Genomic DNA, 17,902 nt, shown 5'->3' on the forward strand with positions numbered 1-17,902 from the left:
TGTTTTAACATTCCTATTCAAGTATAGGTTCTTTTAATTTTGGCTCATAAATATTTAAAATTTATTGCAGGAATATAAATAGTTGTTTAAGGTCTTTAAAAGAGTTGTCTCACTTGTACTACAGTTTGCTGATGGTGCAGGCAAGCGGTGGTTTTAATCGAGAGATACTCCTATTTGTCATAATACAATAATTGAACACAAAATTGTAACTTGTTTATAAAACTGACAAATAAAATCTTTTTGTATTTGTATTTGTATATATCCTATGTGACTGGCTAGGACTGAAGAAAATCTTAAGAGGAATATACATTAAACTCTCAACTAGTTAAATTTCTTAAGACGCGGCTTGATAGAGAAAGTTTCTGGAAGTGTGAGCCACCTGGACCAGTGGATCACAGTGACTATCAAGTAATCATTCACAGTAAACCTTACCATATATAACTGTTTTTACTCTAACGGTAAGAAAATTCTGCAATTAATCCGCTTCTCTACCACCAACCTCCAAGACTCTAAACAATAAAGATCTTCTATCAATAAAGATATATCGATAAAATCAAAAGAAACATCGAGTTGAATAATGTGTTTTAAAACAACGGCTTAATACTGATTTTGTTCCTTATTCCGGGCCTAGAAAAGCCACCGTATTGACATAATGGAAAAAAAAACAGGGAGATGCTAACATCTACAAAAAAAAATTGAAACTGCAGAATCTACTTATAATACAAAGAGTATTATTATAGTATCATCATTCCCATATATACGAAACAAGACCGACTGGTCTACAAGACCTAAAGGGAAATAGCGTTGCTAAATATAACAGATCAAATATACCCTAAAAGAGTGCCTAGAGGAAAGCAAGGAGTTTAACAGGGAGGCGCATTTACTGTTTATAGATTTCCGCCAGGCATAGAATAGCATCACTAGGGTAAGTATCTAGCAAGAGTTGGAAGGCATAGGGGTACCAGAAAAGATCATGAACTGAAACCTAGATATATGCAGAAAACTGTTAGGATAGGAGAACAATGACCTAAGACAGGGCCATGCCTTATCATTATTATTCTTTAACACAGTGCGACATGGCTATCATGATATCATGGTCTGAAAATATTCACAAATATTAGCGACATTGACACGGTAGAAACCGGTTCGATTAAAACAAAAGAAATGTTCATGAACATGGAGAAAACGAACAAGAGGAAAGTAGGACGATCAACGAGGACAAGACTGACATCTAGGAACTTTAAAATATGGATATATTTGCCAGTAATCAAGACAATTATTATTTACGGTTCGAGAACATGGACAATGAAGAAGCAGAAAAAAATTAATGCTAAAACGCCTTGAACGAAAGATGTGGAACATCTTTGGAGCTACAGTAAATGAAAGAACGGGTCAATATTGAATATGAATCAAGAAGATGTACAAAAGACCGACTTTAGTAAATGATATAATCCTTAGATAGGCCACGTACATAGATCGCCGGATGAACGTTTTATTAGGAGGATATTGGAGGACAACTTAGTGGGAAAAAGACTTTAAGGCTAAGGCTCAGATCGAGGGACAATATCGGAGAAGATGTAAAAATCTTGGGATTGGAAGGAGGTTGTGATTGACAAAGATAGGTGGAGACAGTTATAGATGCAGCTAAGATTCACAAAACGTTGTGACACTACGGGATAAAACATAATAGATTATTTTGAAAGTGATAAAATAAATAACTCTTCAAAAATAATTCTGTTTATTTTAACAGCCTTTCCATAACAAAATTGATAAAATAAAACCAGATCGATTTACTATTACATCATATTTACCTATTAAAAATTAATATTGGAAATACTGTTAATGTATTTAGTTTAAGTTTAATGAGCTTTCTCGCCAATAATTTTATCATTAATGGTTTACATATTTTAATAATTAACATACTGTTGTTTTAATAAACTGAATGGGATTGATTTAGTATATAATTAAAACATTATTATTTTTTTAGGTACTGCATGGAGTTTGAGGTGTTAAAAGCGTCCAAAGCATGTAGAAAAGAGCCTGACTATAAAACACTTAAAGAAGGTAAATTCTTTAAATTATATTAAATTTTTATGTTAATATGATCAACCCCACTTCCACATCTTATATTTTTTTAACAATGGTGCTTGGTATTTTAAATTCGTGCAGTTCAAAGCTCCCAAAATCTTTTAAGATTCTTTCAAAATCTCTCTCAAGTTCCAAGTAATTATTAATCTATAACTTTAATTAGCTGCACAATAAAATTTTAACACAAATAACTATGAATGGATTAAAGGTAACCTTTTCTCTTTTTTTTTTGGATTAAAGTTCATCTTGGGTAAATATTCACGATCTGATTTGTTTGATTGTTTATCTTTACAAGGAAAAATGAAAATAAATAAAACTAATCTGGGTGGCATTCGATAAAACGACTCCATTGTAATTGAGGAAGAAGAACAAGATTTCCATTTCCTACAGACGATCTAGCAACTGGTATGCTTATAGGTTAAAATGCAACAAAAGCTCTTATTATTGGAAACCAGCGTAGAAATTCTAAGAAAGATACCCCTTATCTGATCTACTTTATCTTATATAAATACGTGATCTTAAACTAGCTTCCAAATTATGTTTTAAGCTGCAAACAGTAGTTTGTGTTTTTGCTACCCTCTAGTCTGGTAAATAATTGCGAGAAAACTAGAACTATTTGATTTATTCTACGAATATGGGTCTTTAAATTGTCATTATTTTTACCGATGCCTCAACAACCCTTAACTGCGTAAGTTCTTTATTCCATTTGGTGTGCCTCAGTGCTGTAATTGTGGGCCAGTACTCTTTAAGCTTTTCACTAATTATTTAAGAAGTAATCTTTATTCGGTTCATTTGCTGTTCATTGACGACTGTATCAAGCTATAGTCAAAAAATTGTTTTCAAGAGGTTTAATTATTTCTGATCAGCTTTGCTCTATTCTTGCAGATTCACTATTATCAATGTATACAAGTTCTTAAATTGCCATAGTTTACACTGATTACTTAAGGGCCTTTGACTGTGTACGCTCTGGGCTCTATCTGCTGTGGTTCAGAGTTGTAATCGTTGACCAGTACTCTTCAAGCTTGTCACAAATTATGTCGAAAGTAATCTAATCGGTTTATTTACTGTTTACTTCTTACTCCATTGAACCATTATTCATGGGGCGAAACTATCAGAGTACCCATCAGCAATCTATAGTAATGATTCTAGATAAGATTTTAACTGAGGTCTTGGCCTTATTTCCAGGGAGTTTAATTATCGTTGAGTATCTCTTGCTTTTACAGATTCAAGTTGCCAAATTGATAGAAAACCAGACTTTTCTGACTTATTCTATGAGTATGGGGCTTTAAATCGTCAGTATCTACATTTTTGTGGGCCAGTACTCTTCAAACGTTTTATAAGTTATTTAGGAAGTAAGCTTTAATCGACTGATTAACTGTTCATTGACCATTGTATCATGCTATGGTAGGGAACTATCGGAGAATCTGTTAGTAAGTTATACTCTATTCTTCATATCTTTGATATATGAAGTTATCTGGCCTTATTTTCAGGGTGCTTAAATATTTCTGATCAATATCGCTACCAACTATTAAACTAAAACCAACTATTTTACCAGTTGTGTGGAGATGGGTCTTCAAATTGCCATCATCTACACTGATTACTGAATAACCTTTGATTATGTACGTTCTTGGTTCCACCTAGTGTGCCTCAGGGCTGATGAAAAACTATTGAAGTACCTGTCACCAATCTGTAGCAACGATAGTAGATAAATTTGTCATTTAAACTTTGGCTTTGTTTTTAGGGAGTTTTCTTATTGCTAAGCACCTTCATAAATTCAATCAGCATAGCATTACAAACTTGCTAGAAACCTAAACCTTTCTCACTTATTCGATGAATATGGGTCTTCAAATTTCCAGTATCTATAGTGATTACTTAAAGGCATTTGACGGTGTGGGTTTTTGATTCCATTTGATATGCTTCAGGTTTCTAATTGTGAACCAGTACTCTTCAAGCTTTTTGAAAATTATGTAGGAAGTAATCTTCAATCGGATCATTTACTGTTTATTGCCATGGTATGCAACTAAAAGAGTATCTGTCAGCAATCTGTAGAACCGATTTTAGATAAGTATGTCACTGAGATTCTGGCCTTGTTTATAGGATTCTTAATTATTTCTAAGCAGGATCACTTTACCCTTTCAGATTCATTATTACCAACTTTTTTTCTTATTCAATGGACTTTGGACTTACCTTTAAAAATTCCCGGTTACCAACTTGCTAAAAAGCTAAACCTATGCCAGTATCCATAGTGATGACGTAAAGGCGTTTGACCGCGTGAATTCTTCGTTCCATCTGGTATGCTTCAGGGTTCTAATTGTGAACTAGTACTCTTCAAGCTTTTTACAAATTATGTTGGATGTAATCTTTAATCGGATCATTTACTCTTTATTGACGAAAGTATAAAGCCATGGTATAAAACTATCAGACTATCTGTCAGGAATCTGAAGTAACAATTTTAGATAAGTTTACTAACTGAGACTCAGGTCTTGTTTTCAGGATCCTTAATTATTTTTGATCAAGATCACTTTACCCTTACAGATTATTCAACTATTACCAACTATTTAGAACTTTTTTACTTATTCTATGGATATGGGTCTTTAAATTGCCATTATTTACAATTACTTAACGGTCTTTAACTCTATATATTCTTGAAATAATCTGGTGTGCTTCAGGGCCATAATTGTTAGCCAGTACTTTTTAAGCTTATCCAATATTATGTAGAAAGTAATCTGTAATCTGTCCATTTGCTATTCACTGATTACTCCATCGAGCCTTTAATGGAGGGGCAAAACTATTAGAGCATATATCAGTAATCCATAGTAATGATTCTAGATAAGAGTGTAACTGACGTCTTGGCCTTGTTTTTAGGTAGTCTAATTATCGTTGAGTACCCTTGCTTCCACCGATTCACAGTTACCAAATTGCTAGAAAACAAAACCTTTCTGGTTTATTCTATAGATATGTGTGCTCAAATTTCCAGTATCTACAGTGTTTATTTAAAGGCCGAACTATCGGAGGATCTGTCAGTAATCTGTAGCGATGATTTTGGATAAGCTTATAACTGAGACTCTGGCCTTACTTTCAATGGGATTTATAATTCCTTAAGTATATAGCTTTTTATTAAGCTATATATAAAGATTTTTATAAAAATATCTTAATATAAAATAATTATCCAGAAGAATTTCTGTAAAATTGCAGTAAACAGTTTGATAATCCGCGCGTAAAATTAAATCAACCACTTTTTACCACCAATCTTATTTTACCATTTATTCCTGATTTTTTCGACAAAACCAAAAGAATTACTAAAAAATTTAAGATAAGAACTGCTTTTAAATTGCAAAATACATTACGATATCTAATAACCAAAACTAATCCTTTCAATGAAAATGTATTAAATAAAAATATATACAAATTGTATATAAATATATACAATTCCTTGTACTTATGGTAAGTTTTACATAGGTGAAACCTGTAGACCATTACCAAAAAGAATCAATGAACATAAATCGTACATTAAACACAATGATTTGTAAAAATCCAAAATTACACAACATGCGACAATAATCATAGAACAAACTGAGCTGCTTCCTCAATTTTAGCAAAGCAACCAATTTCAATTTTTTTAAAAGAGCATTGTCACACGACCTATTGTGGCTACTGCCACTGACTCACCATACACGTTTGGGCTGTCAGCATCAGTTATTTCTATTATAAAGTCGCTATACGATTGTGCCAGATTTAGGGTGAAAAGTAGCAACGAGCTTACCAGGGAGTTCCCGGTGTCGGGAGGAGTTCTACAGGGAGAACCTTTGAGCCCCTTTTTATTTTCACTATTCTTAAGTGACTTTGAACTATTTTTCGGGGTCGGGGACTCGATGGTATTGATATTGACAGTATTTCTGACATCCTTGCTTTACTGTACTGCGATGATGCAGGTATTCTGTCCTACTCTGAAGTCGGTATGAAGTGAAAATTGCTGGCTCTTGAAGATTACACGCATCAAAACGGACTTCAATTTAAATAAAACTGGAATTATGATCTTTGCTAGGGGAGGTGCCCGTCGAACTAATCAAGATTTTAAATATGAGGGCGAAAAAGTGGAGATAACAAAGAAGTATGTTTACCTGGGGGCATCTTTTACCTCTTCATCATTATTTACGTTATGGCGGAGGAGGCCGCACTTAAGGTAAACAAGCTATTGGAGTTGTTCGCGGTATTATGATTAAGTCCACCCATACCAGTTGGTCGGCAAAGATGACACTCTATAATTCACTTGTTCTGAGTGTCTTGCTTAATAATGCTGCAATTTGGAGTTTGCGTTACATTGAGGTTTTGGAACGTGTATGGGTCAGTTATTTCAAAAAGTTGTTTTATCTGCCTGCTAATACACCTGACAGCATTGTGCGCCTAGAATTTGGTGTAACATACCTTTCTTTAACTGTTTTTAAACTAGCTATTAATTGGCTAATCAAACTTTTATCTATGAAACCCTCCAGATACCCACAGATCTGCTATAAGAAACAGCTGGAACTTAAAAATCCAGACCCTTCCTATAATTGGATTCAGCAAGTAAAGAATTTTTTTTTTCCAAAAATTGATTTTGGCATGCCATTTATATCATTAACGATTACCTATCTAAAGAAGAATAAAGTCTTGTTGTTGGATAAATTTAAACAGGTTTGTGTTCAAAAAGACCTTGAATTTGCATCTGTTTCAGCATTTCCTCTCTTTTATAGTTGTTTTTCATACATTCAAATGCCAAAAAACTATCTATAAGAGAATTTCTTTTAAGTATTTAAAGTTTCTTTGCCAAGTCCGGACTGCCAATTGCCGTTTTTTTAAGGCTACTTTTGATAGATTTTCTTACTCTATAAATCTTGACGATATGTGCACTCTATGTAATGCAAATGTAAAGCAGACCTTTCAGCACATATTTTTTGAGTACGCCCTTCTTCGTAAGGGTCTAATTTCTTCTGATGAGGTTGTATTTAGTGTGCACAACTAATACCTCAAAAAGTTAAACCTATTGTTCATTACTTTTTAAATATTCTCCGACTTAGAAGCTTCATAATTAATGAGTAATTTTGTTCTTTCTTTTTGTATTAGGGACTGATTACTGGGGCTAGTGCGTAAGTTGTAATTATTTTTCTCCTAACTAAAGATTCTATAATCAATAATTACTATTTTATTTTTGTTATGATACATATTATATGGTTTTGGTTTTTTTGGTTATAGCTATAGCCAATTTTTTACGTTACAGTTTTTAGTTTTTTATATTAAATAATTCTGCCTCGCTACCTATTTTTTAACTGTAATTTTTGTAAACGGTGCTTTATGATTCAGCAGATTTCAGCAAGATATTTTTCCTTGTAATGCTTGTACTCTATTGCCATAAGTATATACAGTGAAAGCTCCCATAAGCGGACAGTCACGGTTCCGTAACTTTTGTCCGCTTATGGGAGGTGCCCGTTTAAAAGAGAGTATGTGAGTATAGGGTATAAATAACGGGCTATATAATCATGAGGAAATTAGGTAATACATAATCATAAGGAAAACGAAACAGAAACTCGCCACATTTTTAAAGTATGTATTTATGCTATATATCTACATATATGTATGTATACGCATCCAAAAATATAGATGCGTCAATACATGGTACGAAAAGTTTAAAATGTTTGTCTGACGAAATTTCACCATCTTTTGATGAAGGAGACAATTTTCGTAATAACTTTCTAAATTTTTTAAATGTTGAAATGCAGTGAAATCATCTTTAGCAAATTTTTTCAATATAGAAATATCATTTAGAGCTTCCCCATATGAATTTATAGTTTTTGAACCTCTTAGTAAGTCCACTAGTTCCACTTCTTCTTCTGAGTCGTTTGGACTACCACATTCAAGTTGGCCTGGGCTTTCTACATCCAAATTCGAAAAGTTGTCAATGGCATTTTCTTCTGTTGTTATGTTATTGTCTAAGGCCAGGAAATCATCTACTTTCTGGTCTGCTACTCCTAAATATTTGGCATGTCGCAGTAACTGAGCAAGTGTTGCTAAGGGCAGATCGTCTTCAGCATCGCAATAATTTTGCTCAGCAAATTCTGAGCTACATCCACTTTTTCTGAATCCAACTTTGCCAAAACAGTTCTTAATTTTAGAGAAATTAACTTTATCACGTGCTGTTTTTATTAAATACAAAGCTTCTAACACATTAATAGACTTTGTAAGCTCAGATAAGCTTTGGACATTGTCAATTTTTGTTAAAATATATTTTAAAATCAAATGCCGATAATAAAATTTAAAGTTCTTTATAATACCTTGATCCAAGGGCTGACAAACTGAAGTTGTGTTTGGCGGTAAAAATATAATTTTCACATTTTTCATTTTCAGATCACGAGGATGAGAGCATGCATTGTCTAAAAATAAAAGAACTTGCCTTTTTTGGATTCCTATTTTCCGGTCGAATTCCAGTAACCACTCAGACATGATTTCTCGGATCATCCATGCCTTTTTGTTGGATTTCCAAGTCGCTGGTAGATCCTTAATAGCAACGTTTTTTAAGGCACGGGGACGAGCCGCTTTTCCGATCACAATCAAATCGCATTTTTCACCGGCCATATTTGCACAGAATAAAATGGTTAATCTATCTTTCCACCCACATATGTTTCTCCTTTAAGGGACAGAGTTTTGTCGGGCCATGCGCGAAAAAAAAGTCTCGCACTTTCATCTGCGTTGTACACGTCTTCTGGTTTGTAGCCAAGCAACATGGACGGAAGTTTCTCCAAAAATTGTGACACATCAACTTGATTTACTGCAGCAGCTTCGCCAGATATGCATTTGAAACTCACACTATGTGTCTTGCGCCACTTTTGCAGGCACTCGTCGGACGCACTGAAATTATTATAGCCCAAAGTAATGGCGATTTGTGTAGCTTTCATTTTCACTAACGGCCCTGAGATTGGAATGTTCTGACTTGTTTTGTCTATAGCAAAACCTTCCTTTTTAAAAAATCCTTCTTTTGATTTATATTAGTTCCTGATTGCCATTTACTCCTGATATCTTCCTTATTTTTGGCAATTTCAGCTGCCTGCGTTTTCCCAATATTAAACCTCTTTGCCAAATGATGAACTGAAACACTTTCTCTGTCTACTACGTTAACAACTTCCATCTTTTCCTTTAACGAGAGCATCCTTTTTTTGGTGCCATTTTATAGTTATAATAATAAAATATCTCAATCAACTACGAATTTGCCTGAACTGAAGATAAACCACAAGATACTGGCTAGCCAACGAAATGCGTAAATGGGGAATCACCTAATATAAATCGGGGAGTTACCGAATTTTATGTATGGAGATATGTGCATTGCAATAAGCGGAACTATAAATCGTCCGGGTATTAGAGTTTCGCGTCCGCTTATGGGAGATTTTTTGATCCCATACAGAAAAATCTAGTGTCCGCGTTCGTTTATAAGAGCGTCCGTTTATCGCAATGCATTTAACATTGAAAATGATATGCTGAAATTCGGTTCCAGGAACTTTGTCCGGTTAAAAGAAATGTCCGCTTATAGGAGCTGGACAGCTCCTCAGTACAGCTTTCCTCCATATAGCTTTCACTGTACAGCTTTCACCTCCATACAGCTTTCACTGTATTGTATTACTTTAGAAGCAATAAAATTCTATTGTCTATTGTTACCTAATTCAAGGATTTGTTTGCTAAAAAGAGATGTAGAACAAGACATTCCTAAAATGAATTGATAATTTTTAATGTATTTATATTATTAAAATATATTAGCATCACATCCTATTAAAAAAGTAACCTTTGTATTTTCTTTGTTACTTTTCGAAACAGTACATCAAAGTCAAACAAGTGTCAAATTAAAAAAAGTATTTGATGAATTGGCATAAAAGGCAGCAAAGAAATACAACAACGATAAGTAATTTTATATAGTTCATTTAATTTTATTTATATTTAGTAGATTTAACTATCGAAACGTTGGTTAAAATTAGATGTTTTTATTCCTTAAATTGCTTTTTCGTTCTTTTTAATTTCAATAAATAAAAGGTTAGGTAAGATATTGAAAAGAAGAAACGAGCTCAGAGGCCGACATAAAACCTCAGCTCCTGGGTTTATAAAAAAAATCTTTTATATATGTAGTAAATTATTGCATTTAAAATTTATTGGACTTGAATCAAATATAACGATTTTTACTATCGAAGATTTAAGTTAATATTTCTTCTAAATACGTGACTAAGTCTATTTTCTTTTTCTTTTCAATAACTGAGCGCATGTGATAGTATTTTCTAAATTGATATTTACTTAAATAGTTATGTAATACCCATTACTTATCTAAAGTAATCTATAATTACTTCATTAACTGTTTACTGCGAGTCATTAATTATGGTGGGAAACTATATCAGAGTATCTGTCAGCAATTTAACAGCATTTAACTAAGATCGAAATATTAGTTATCCCTTTCTGTGGTGAGAAAACTAGAACACACGACGAAGTTCGAAGTTAGCACCGTTATAAAATGTAATTAGTTCAAGAGTTACTACAAATTAGTTCAGATAGCAAAAACGAGATTTGTCAGACCATGACCAAAAGAACTATTAATAACCCTAATGCTATCAACAGGATGGGACGGGACGCCTCTCCACTATGTTGGGATTTTTATATAATGTTTTCCCAAATCTATGGAGGATTAAGGAGTGGCCCTCTATGTCATCGGACCTTAATCCATTGGACTAATTTCCTTGCTGTTATATCAAAAATTAAATGAGCAAAGATAAAAGTAATGTAATTCGAAATATTTCTCCAGAAATAGTTGAAAATAGGAAAATAAGACATGTCCAGAATTTTCTCGAGAATTTAAAGATCTAAATATATACAGAAGTTTCTATTAAAGTCACATTTTTTGCGGCATCCTGTATATTTACATTTCATGCCAAAATATACTCGATCCAAAAATAAAATTAACGTATCCGTGGTTTTTTCAAAAAAGAATTTTCTTTCCTTATTATATTTATTATACCCATTCTGTGTATAAAAATCCAATTATAAAAAACTTTACCAAACAGACCGGACTAATATTCGTGTTAAGCCATACAGGTCCGGATTTTAAGCCTTTGACATACATTTTTTATGGAAATATTTATTTTGGTCACAATTTTTTTTCTTTCTCTGAGTTGTTGTGTTATTATTGTTTATTTTTTTTAATTGATAATATCAAATATAAAATATCTTAAACTATAATAAACAAAATTAATATCTGACCTTTTTGTAATTTTCATTTTTAAAATAAGAAATCAAATTAATTGAAAAAGTGAGAAATCTATCTTCAAAAAATAATAAAACGTTTTAATTTTTTAACATTTTCCTTCTACTATATTGAAAATTTTCTCTCCTGTAAAAACGTTTAATAATTCTTAAAGCTTTAGCATATCGAATAGGAAGCCATTTATCTATGTGTGTCCTTATTTCGATTTAACGACTTCTTCAATATATATACATTTCTTAATCTAATTCTTTTTATCTTATCATATATTATGTAAATACAGACAGGGTCGAACTTTGAATCTTGAGGGAGAAACGGCTGTCGTTAGCGTTCTGCCAAGGTGGCAATAAATTCTCAAGGTCTATTTCAGCTCCGAAACGATATTGTCGACACGGCAAACGGTTCTTTTGCTGAAAAATGTCTGTAGTTCGTCTTTTCGTGTTACAGGAATATTATAAAGAAGACGAGGGTTCTTGAATAGACGTTATGGCGAAAGAAAAGTCGCTTTTCTCTCGTGCCTTTCCCATCCTTATTTTTTTAGGATTGATGATAGGTTGTATAAAAAAGTGAATATTTTGATTTATTTTCAGAAATATGAGTTTGGGTTTTTTTTACAGCCAAACAAAAGTAAATTTATTTTTTACATTTTAAAATTACAAGTGCGCCCCAGAAGAGTGTATATAAAACTTGTTCAAAAACCTAAATTTACAATATACCTGGTTTTCTGCCTTCCCCCTAAAATTAGTGATTTACTACCCTTCCTATCAAAAAACTTAAAGCAAAGAAGAAATCTGGAAATTCTTTTAAGAACTTGCCTTTTTCGCACACCGTTAGGAGATTAATTAATTGTCCAAATTTCTACAGATATTGCTCTCTTTACTATAAGTTAATCAACCGAAGGACTCCGCACTCTTATTGATTCAAGACCAAGTTGACCTCTTGAATATTTAATCTGTTGTCTTGATATTTTTTTCATCGAACTTCGCTTCTCACGCTTATTTCTATTAAGCATAAGAAAAACTCTAAATAGACTTTCTGCAAAGATGCTTATTTCTTCACTATTGTCCTTCATATTTCTTCACCTTTTTCCAAAAACTCGCACAACTCTACTATCTGAAGAGTGAGATATATTATCATATCAATATGAGTGCTGAGTCAATGCCTTATATGCCTAAGTATAACATGTTCTATGCTCACGGCCCTAACTAGAGCGCTTAAGACTCTGTTGAGTCTTCCGCCCCTGAACCTTGTGGTGCGATTTGATGCAATGAGGATTACGCGTTACAAGTCCTTGGTAATCTACGGGCCCGATGCATAACCAATCAAATGCAAAAATTTGGTCACAGGCAACACCTGAGACAGTGGACGGCAAGAGTTTTAAGAACCATATTTGAGGCAGAGGGGACTATCAGAACCCCAATGGACCTACATTGCTAAACAGAGAAACCATCTGGTATATAGGTGGCTTCAGAATCAACAATAGAGTTGTGGTGGGGCCCCTTATATCAGCAGGGAATACTCGCTGGAGAGCACGATACTGTCTTTCAACCTGAGGTCTTCGCCGTATTGAAATGCGGACAGAAAATCCTCAATTACGATAGCTCAATACAGTCTATTTCTAAAAGCTACACAATAGACTCTCTGGCGATGGATGAAAACACCTGGCACGAGACAGTCATATATAAGATGTACTTATTTCACCAGACAACTACTCAGTTTGAAAATACACGAAATTCGGCTAGTTACCAGTCTTTTAACCGGACACTGGCATTTCAGACGTCATCTCCACACCACATTGATACAAGCATTGTTCAGAATTTGAGAAGACATATAGGCTATCCACTTTAACTGAGAATGAACTTACTGGACCGAGTGACTTTGCTAATACATTTGCCCGGCACTTTGAGTCATGTTGCAATATGCTGATGTCTGAGGCGCGGGAGGAGGTCTATTCTGCTGTGGAAGTTGAAGGAAAATATAATACTTTCTTTCGTATTCTCTTCTATTATTTTGATTTGGCTTTTCCAATAAGTATAACTAGGTTGAAAAATAAGCCAACCTGGATTACACCAGAGATAAAAAGATATTCTAACTGCATAAAAGATCTCTATGTTTGGTACAAATATACTAATTCTAAGGAATACTACGTTACATACAAACGTGAGATGAAACAATATCGATGTTACATCTCCTCTTATAAAAAGTCTATAAATGATAACAAAATCCAAAATTCAAAAAAACAAGGTAAAATCAGCATGGTCAGTCATAAAATCTGAGCCGGGTAAAAATAAAACTAACAACAATATTGTTTTAAGGGAAGATGGTCAGTCCATTGAAAACCAAGCTTAAGTAACCGAATTATTTGCTCTCGAAACATTTTACTCTTGATCATCAACAAAGCTGTAACTCCAATATACATGACTTGCATAATGATTATCCAACCATATTTCTTAATCCTGTTAATTCTCAGGATATCTTTAAGATATTGATGAACCTTCCAAATAAATTTTTCTCTGGCTTGGATGAAATTCCGGTATTCGTTTTACCGCTACCCAAATTTTCCCTTCTGCTCTTAAGCGGGCAAAAGTAGTGCCTGTTTTTAAGAAGGGAGAAAAAACGACTATTGCCAACTATCGGCCGGTATCTGTATTACCATCCATATCGAAGGTATTTGAAAGGGTTATCTATCAAATAGTTATGAATTATTTAACTCACCATCAAATAATAAATAAACACCAATACGGATTCGTTCCCAAAAGATCGAAGGAAATGGCCATTCATAGTGCAATACAATATATCATGGAGAATTTTGAGAAGGGCCAGTGTAGCTGGACTGTACTTCGATTTGTCTAAGGCGTTTGACACGGTTGACCATTCTTTACTGCTGGACATCCTGGAACGGTATGGCATCAGGAGTGCAGCATCTAAATTACTCAGTTCATATCTAGAGCAAAGAGAACAAATAGTTTGTGTGACACATTCCGGCTCACCAACGTTTTCCCGCACCCAAATTATAGGAAGAGGTGTGCCTCAGGGTTCAATATTGGGACTTGTGCTCTTCCTATTATATGTCAATGGTTTGCCTGAGCTGTTCCCTTCTGATATGATTTGTCAATTCGCCGACGACACATCAGTTATAGTTGCCAGGAGGATAGTGGCAGATGTTTCACGGAGCTGCACAACCGCAGTGGAGCGCATGAAGACCTGGTGTCTGGACAGTAAGTTGTTTTTAAACTGTAGTAAAACGGGGTTGATTAATTTTTCGAAGGCCACTGTTGTCTCAGAATCCCTACTTGTGTGGTCTGGTGGGCAGTCAATTTATGTAGCCAATAGTATTAAATTCTTAGGAATACACATTGACAATTGAAATTGGGAGAAACATACTAAAGACCTTTATTCCAGATTAGCTAGCTTGTGCGGATTGATTGATAGAAGATTAAGGGAAGTAGTGTCTGAGGTATCTCTTCGCCTATTTTATTTCAGACAGGTACAGTAGATCTTACAATATGGTATTTGTTTCTGGGGATCAGCAAGAGGAGCTCTAGATATATTTAGAATGCAAAAGCGTATCATTCGCTGTTTATTGGGCCTGACCTACAGAACTTCCAGTAGACCTTACTTCAGCAAACTAAAAATACTCACCCTTCCCTCCTTATACTTTTTTTCCTTGGTGTTATTCTTGAAAAAACACAACATTTGTTTGTTGAGAATAGGGCAATGTACGCTAAGGATGTGACTATGATAACACGACATAGAAGCGATCTCCGCATTCCATTGCATAATTCAACTTACTATGAAAGGGGTTCTCATTATATGGCCATTAGGGCTTATAAAATGCTACCTGCTGATATTAGAAGCATTGAATCTACAGTCCAATGTAAAAAAGCTGTTTACCACTGGTTGCAGATTAAATGTTTTTATAATTTTACTTTTAGATAATAATTGTAACTTATGTTAGAGTTTTTAGAATATTTATTTTGAATTTTGTTATTTTGTTTATATAAGGCTATATATTATATTATATTGCCTCTATGAATTCTAAATAAGCAAAATTAATGTTTCCTATTGGGGCTAGATCCTCCTTTGTACGACGTTGTTTTGTCATCCTGTATACGATTTTGTTGGCAAATAAAGGATATTATTATTATTATTATTATTATTATTATTATTATTATTATTATTAATATTATTATTATTATTATTATTATTATTATTATTATTTTTTTTTTTTACAGCCAGTTAAGGCTCGCACTCCCTCTAAGGGGGATCATTTACTTATCCCAGATACCTGCGATATCAAAAGGATTAAGCTCTGTGGTCTATGGGGGCCTTTTCGGTGTCCTTAAGTGACCTGAAATGTAGAGTTATATCCTAGAAATTTCCGGGTGCTGCTAGCAGTTGCCAGTAGTACTGCCTTTTGCATGTGCTTATATAGATGTTCGCTAGTTCCTAGTTGTTTAAGATATTCCAGTAGACTCTTCGGTATTACACCCGTTGTCGATATAACAATTGGGATGGTCTGAACATTATCCATTCTCCATTGCCTTCCGATTTGAATTTCTAGATCTCTGTATTTGGCGATTTTCTCAGTGTGTTTCTCTTGCAGATTATTGTTGTTCGGTATGGCTACGTCAATTAGAGTTGTTTTCCTGGAAATTTTATCTATTAAAATAAGATCTGGTCTATTATGCCTTACATGTTGATCGGTAAGTACACTGCGGTCCCAATATAACTTATATCGGTCATTTTCCACTACGGGTTCTGGAGTATATTTATAATACGGAACCTTCTCTGTTGTAATAAGTTCCAACTTTATTGCCAACTCTTGATGTAAAATTTTCCCAACTGAGTCGTGCCGTTCTTTGTATTCTGTCGCTGCAAAGGCCTGACATCCTCCTATTATCTGCTGGATTGTCTCTGATGTTTGGCATCCATACCGGCATTTGTCGTTTTGTACGGAAGGATCTCTGACGATGTTCTTGAGATAATTTCTTGTTGGTATAACCTGATCTTGGATGGCGAGTAGAAAGCCCTCGGTTTCTGGAAACATCTTGCGTGATACCAACCAATAGTTCGACGAAGCAATGTCGACATGATTTTGGCTGATCTCATTAGGATGCCGCCCATGAAGGGGCTTCGCCATCCAGATGCGGATTTTTTCCTGGTCCGTATGATGGTAGCTGCGGGCTTTCTCGCTCTTAAGTTGTAGAGGAGTGGAATCGTCTATTCGATTTATTGCGCGATGCAGCGTGGAATTTTCTCCTTGCCTGTAAAAAAGAGGATCTTAAGTTAGTGATTTGTTTTTCAAGTTGTTTACCCAGATCTATTAATCCTCTTCCTCCAAGGTGGCGGGGAAGCATTGTTCTTTCAGTGGCACTTCGAGGGTGCTGGTTGTGCGTTTTAGTAAGTAGGGTCCTCACTTTTCTTTGTAGCCTTTCTATGTCTGTCCTACTCCAATTAATTATCCCAAAAGAATAACTAAGAGCTGAACATGCGTAGGAGTTAAGTGCCTTAAACATATTTTTGCTGTTGAGATTGGTTCTCAAAACTTGTCTTACCCTTTTCACAAACTCGTTAGTCAGTTCGCATTTCATTGTTTGTTGTTCAATCGTTTGTGATTGTTTCATCCCCAAGTATTTGTAAATTTCGTGTTCGCCCATGGCCTCGATGGTCTGGACATTCTGCATCTGATATTCTCCTGGCTGAATTTTTCCTCGGATTATATTGAGAGTACGGCATTTATCTAGTCCAAATTGCATGCCGATGTCGTTGGAGAACTCTTCTACTATATGCAGCATTTGGTTTAGTTGGTTCCTAGTTGCAGCCATTATTTTTTAATCATCCATATACAGTAAGTGATTTAACTTTGCAATCTCGGTGTTATTATCTCGGATGCTAAACCCATAGTTGGTAGAGTTAAGACGGTTCGAAAGAGGATTCATAGCAAGGCAGAACCATAATGGGCTCAGTGAGTCCCCTTGGAAGATTCCTGTTCGAATTGGAATGTTGTTTGTACTTACTGCGCTTTTACCCTGTACTTCGAGCTGGATCGTTGTTCTCCAACTTGTCATAGCGCTCTCTAGAAAAGACAAAGTATTACCATCAACTTTATACACTTTTAATATGTTTATAAGCCATTCGTGTGGTACCGAGTCGAAGGCTTTCTTATAGTCGACGTAGGCAGTAAAAATATTTCTCTTGTTGTGATATGCCTGGTTGTTGATGACAGAGTCGATAATAAGTTGTTCTTTACAGCCCATAGACCCTTTAGCGCATCCTTTTTGTTGTGCGGCTATGATGTTGTTTTCCTCACAGTGTTGATAAATGCGCTGTGTTAAACATGAAGTGATAATTTTATACAAAGTAGGTAGGCACGTTACCGGTCGGTACTTAGACGGATCTTGTGTGTTGTTCTGGTCTTTAGGCAGTAGATAGGTTACTCCTTACGTTAGGAACGCTGGCATTTCCTGTGGGTTAAGAATAACGTGGTTAATTAATTCTGAGAGTTTAGGATGCACACTCCGTAGTTTCTTTAGCCAAAAGTTATGA

The 17,902-nt window shown here is 34.6% G+C and overlaps 1 protein-coding gene across 1 annotated transcript in view; it reads left to right on the top strand.

Moving 5' to 3' along the window:
* The window catches only part of LOC126738453 (somatomedin-B and thrombospondin type-1 domain-containing protein), a 314,135-nt gene that overhangs the window by 290,518 nt on the left and 5,715 nt on the right, over positions 1-17,902 (top strand). Inside the window, exon 4 of the mRNA XM_050443807.1 lies at positions 1,988-2,064. Coding sequence (XP_050299764.1) covers positions 1,988-2,064 — 77 coding nt within the window. The remainder of the gene's footprint in view (positions 1-1,987; positions 2,065-17,902) is intronic.

The sequence above is a fragment of the Anthonomus grandis genome, chromosome 7, assembly GCF_022605725.1.
Source record: "Anthonomus grandis grandis chromosome 7, icAntGran1.3, whole genome shotgun sequence".
Lineage (NCBI taxonomy): Eukaryota > Metazoa > Arthropoda > Insecta > Coleoptera > Curculionidae > Anthonomus > Anthonomus grandis.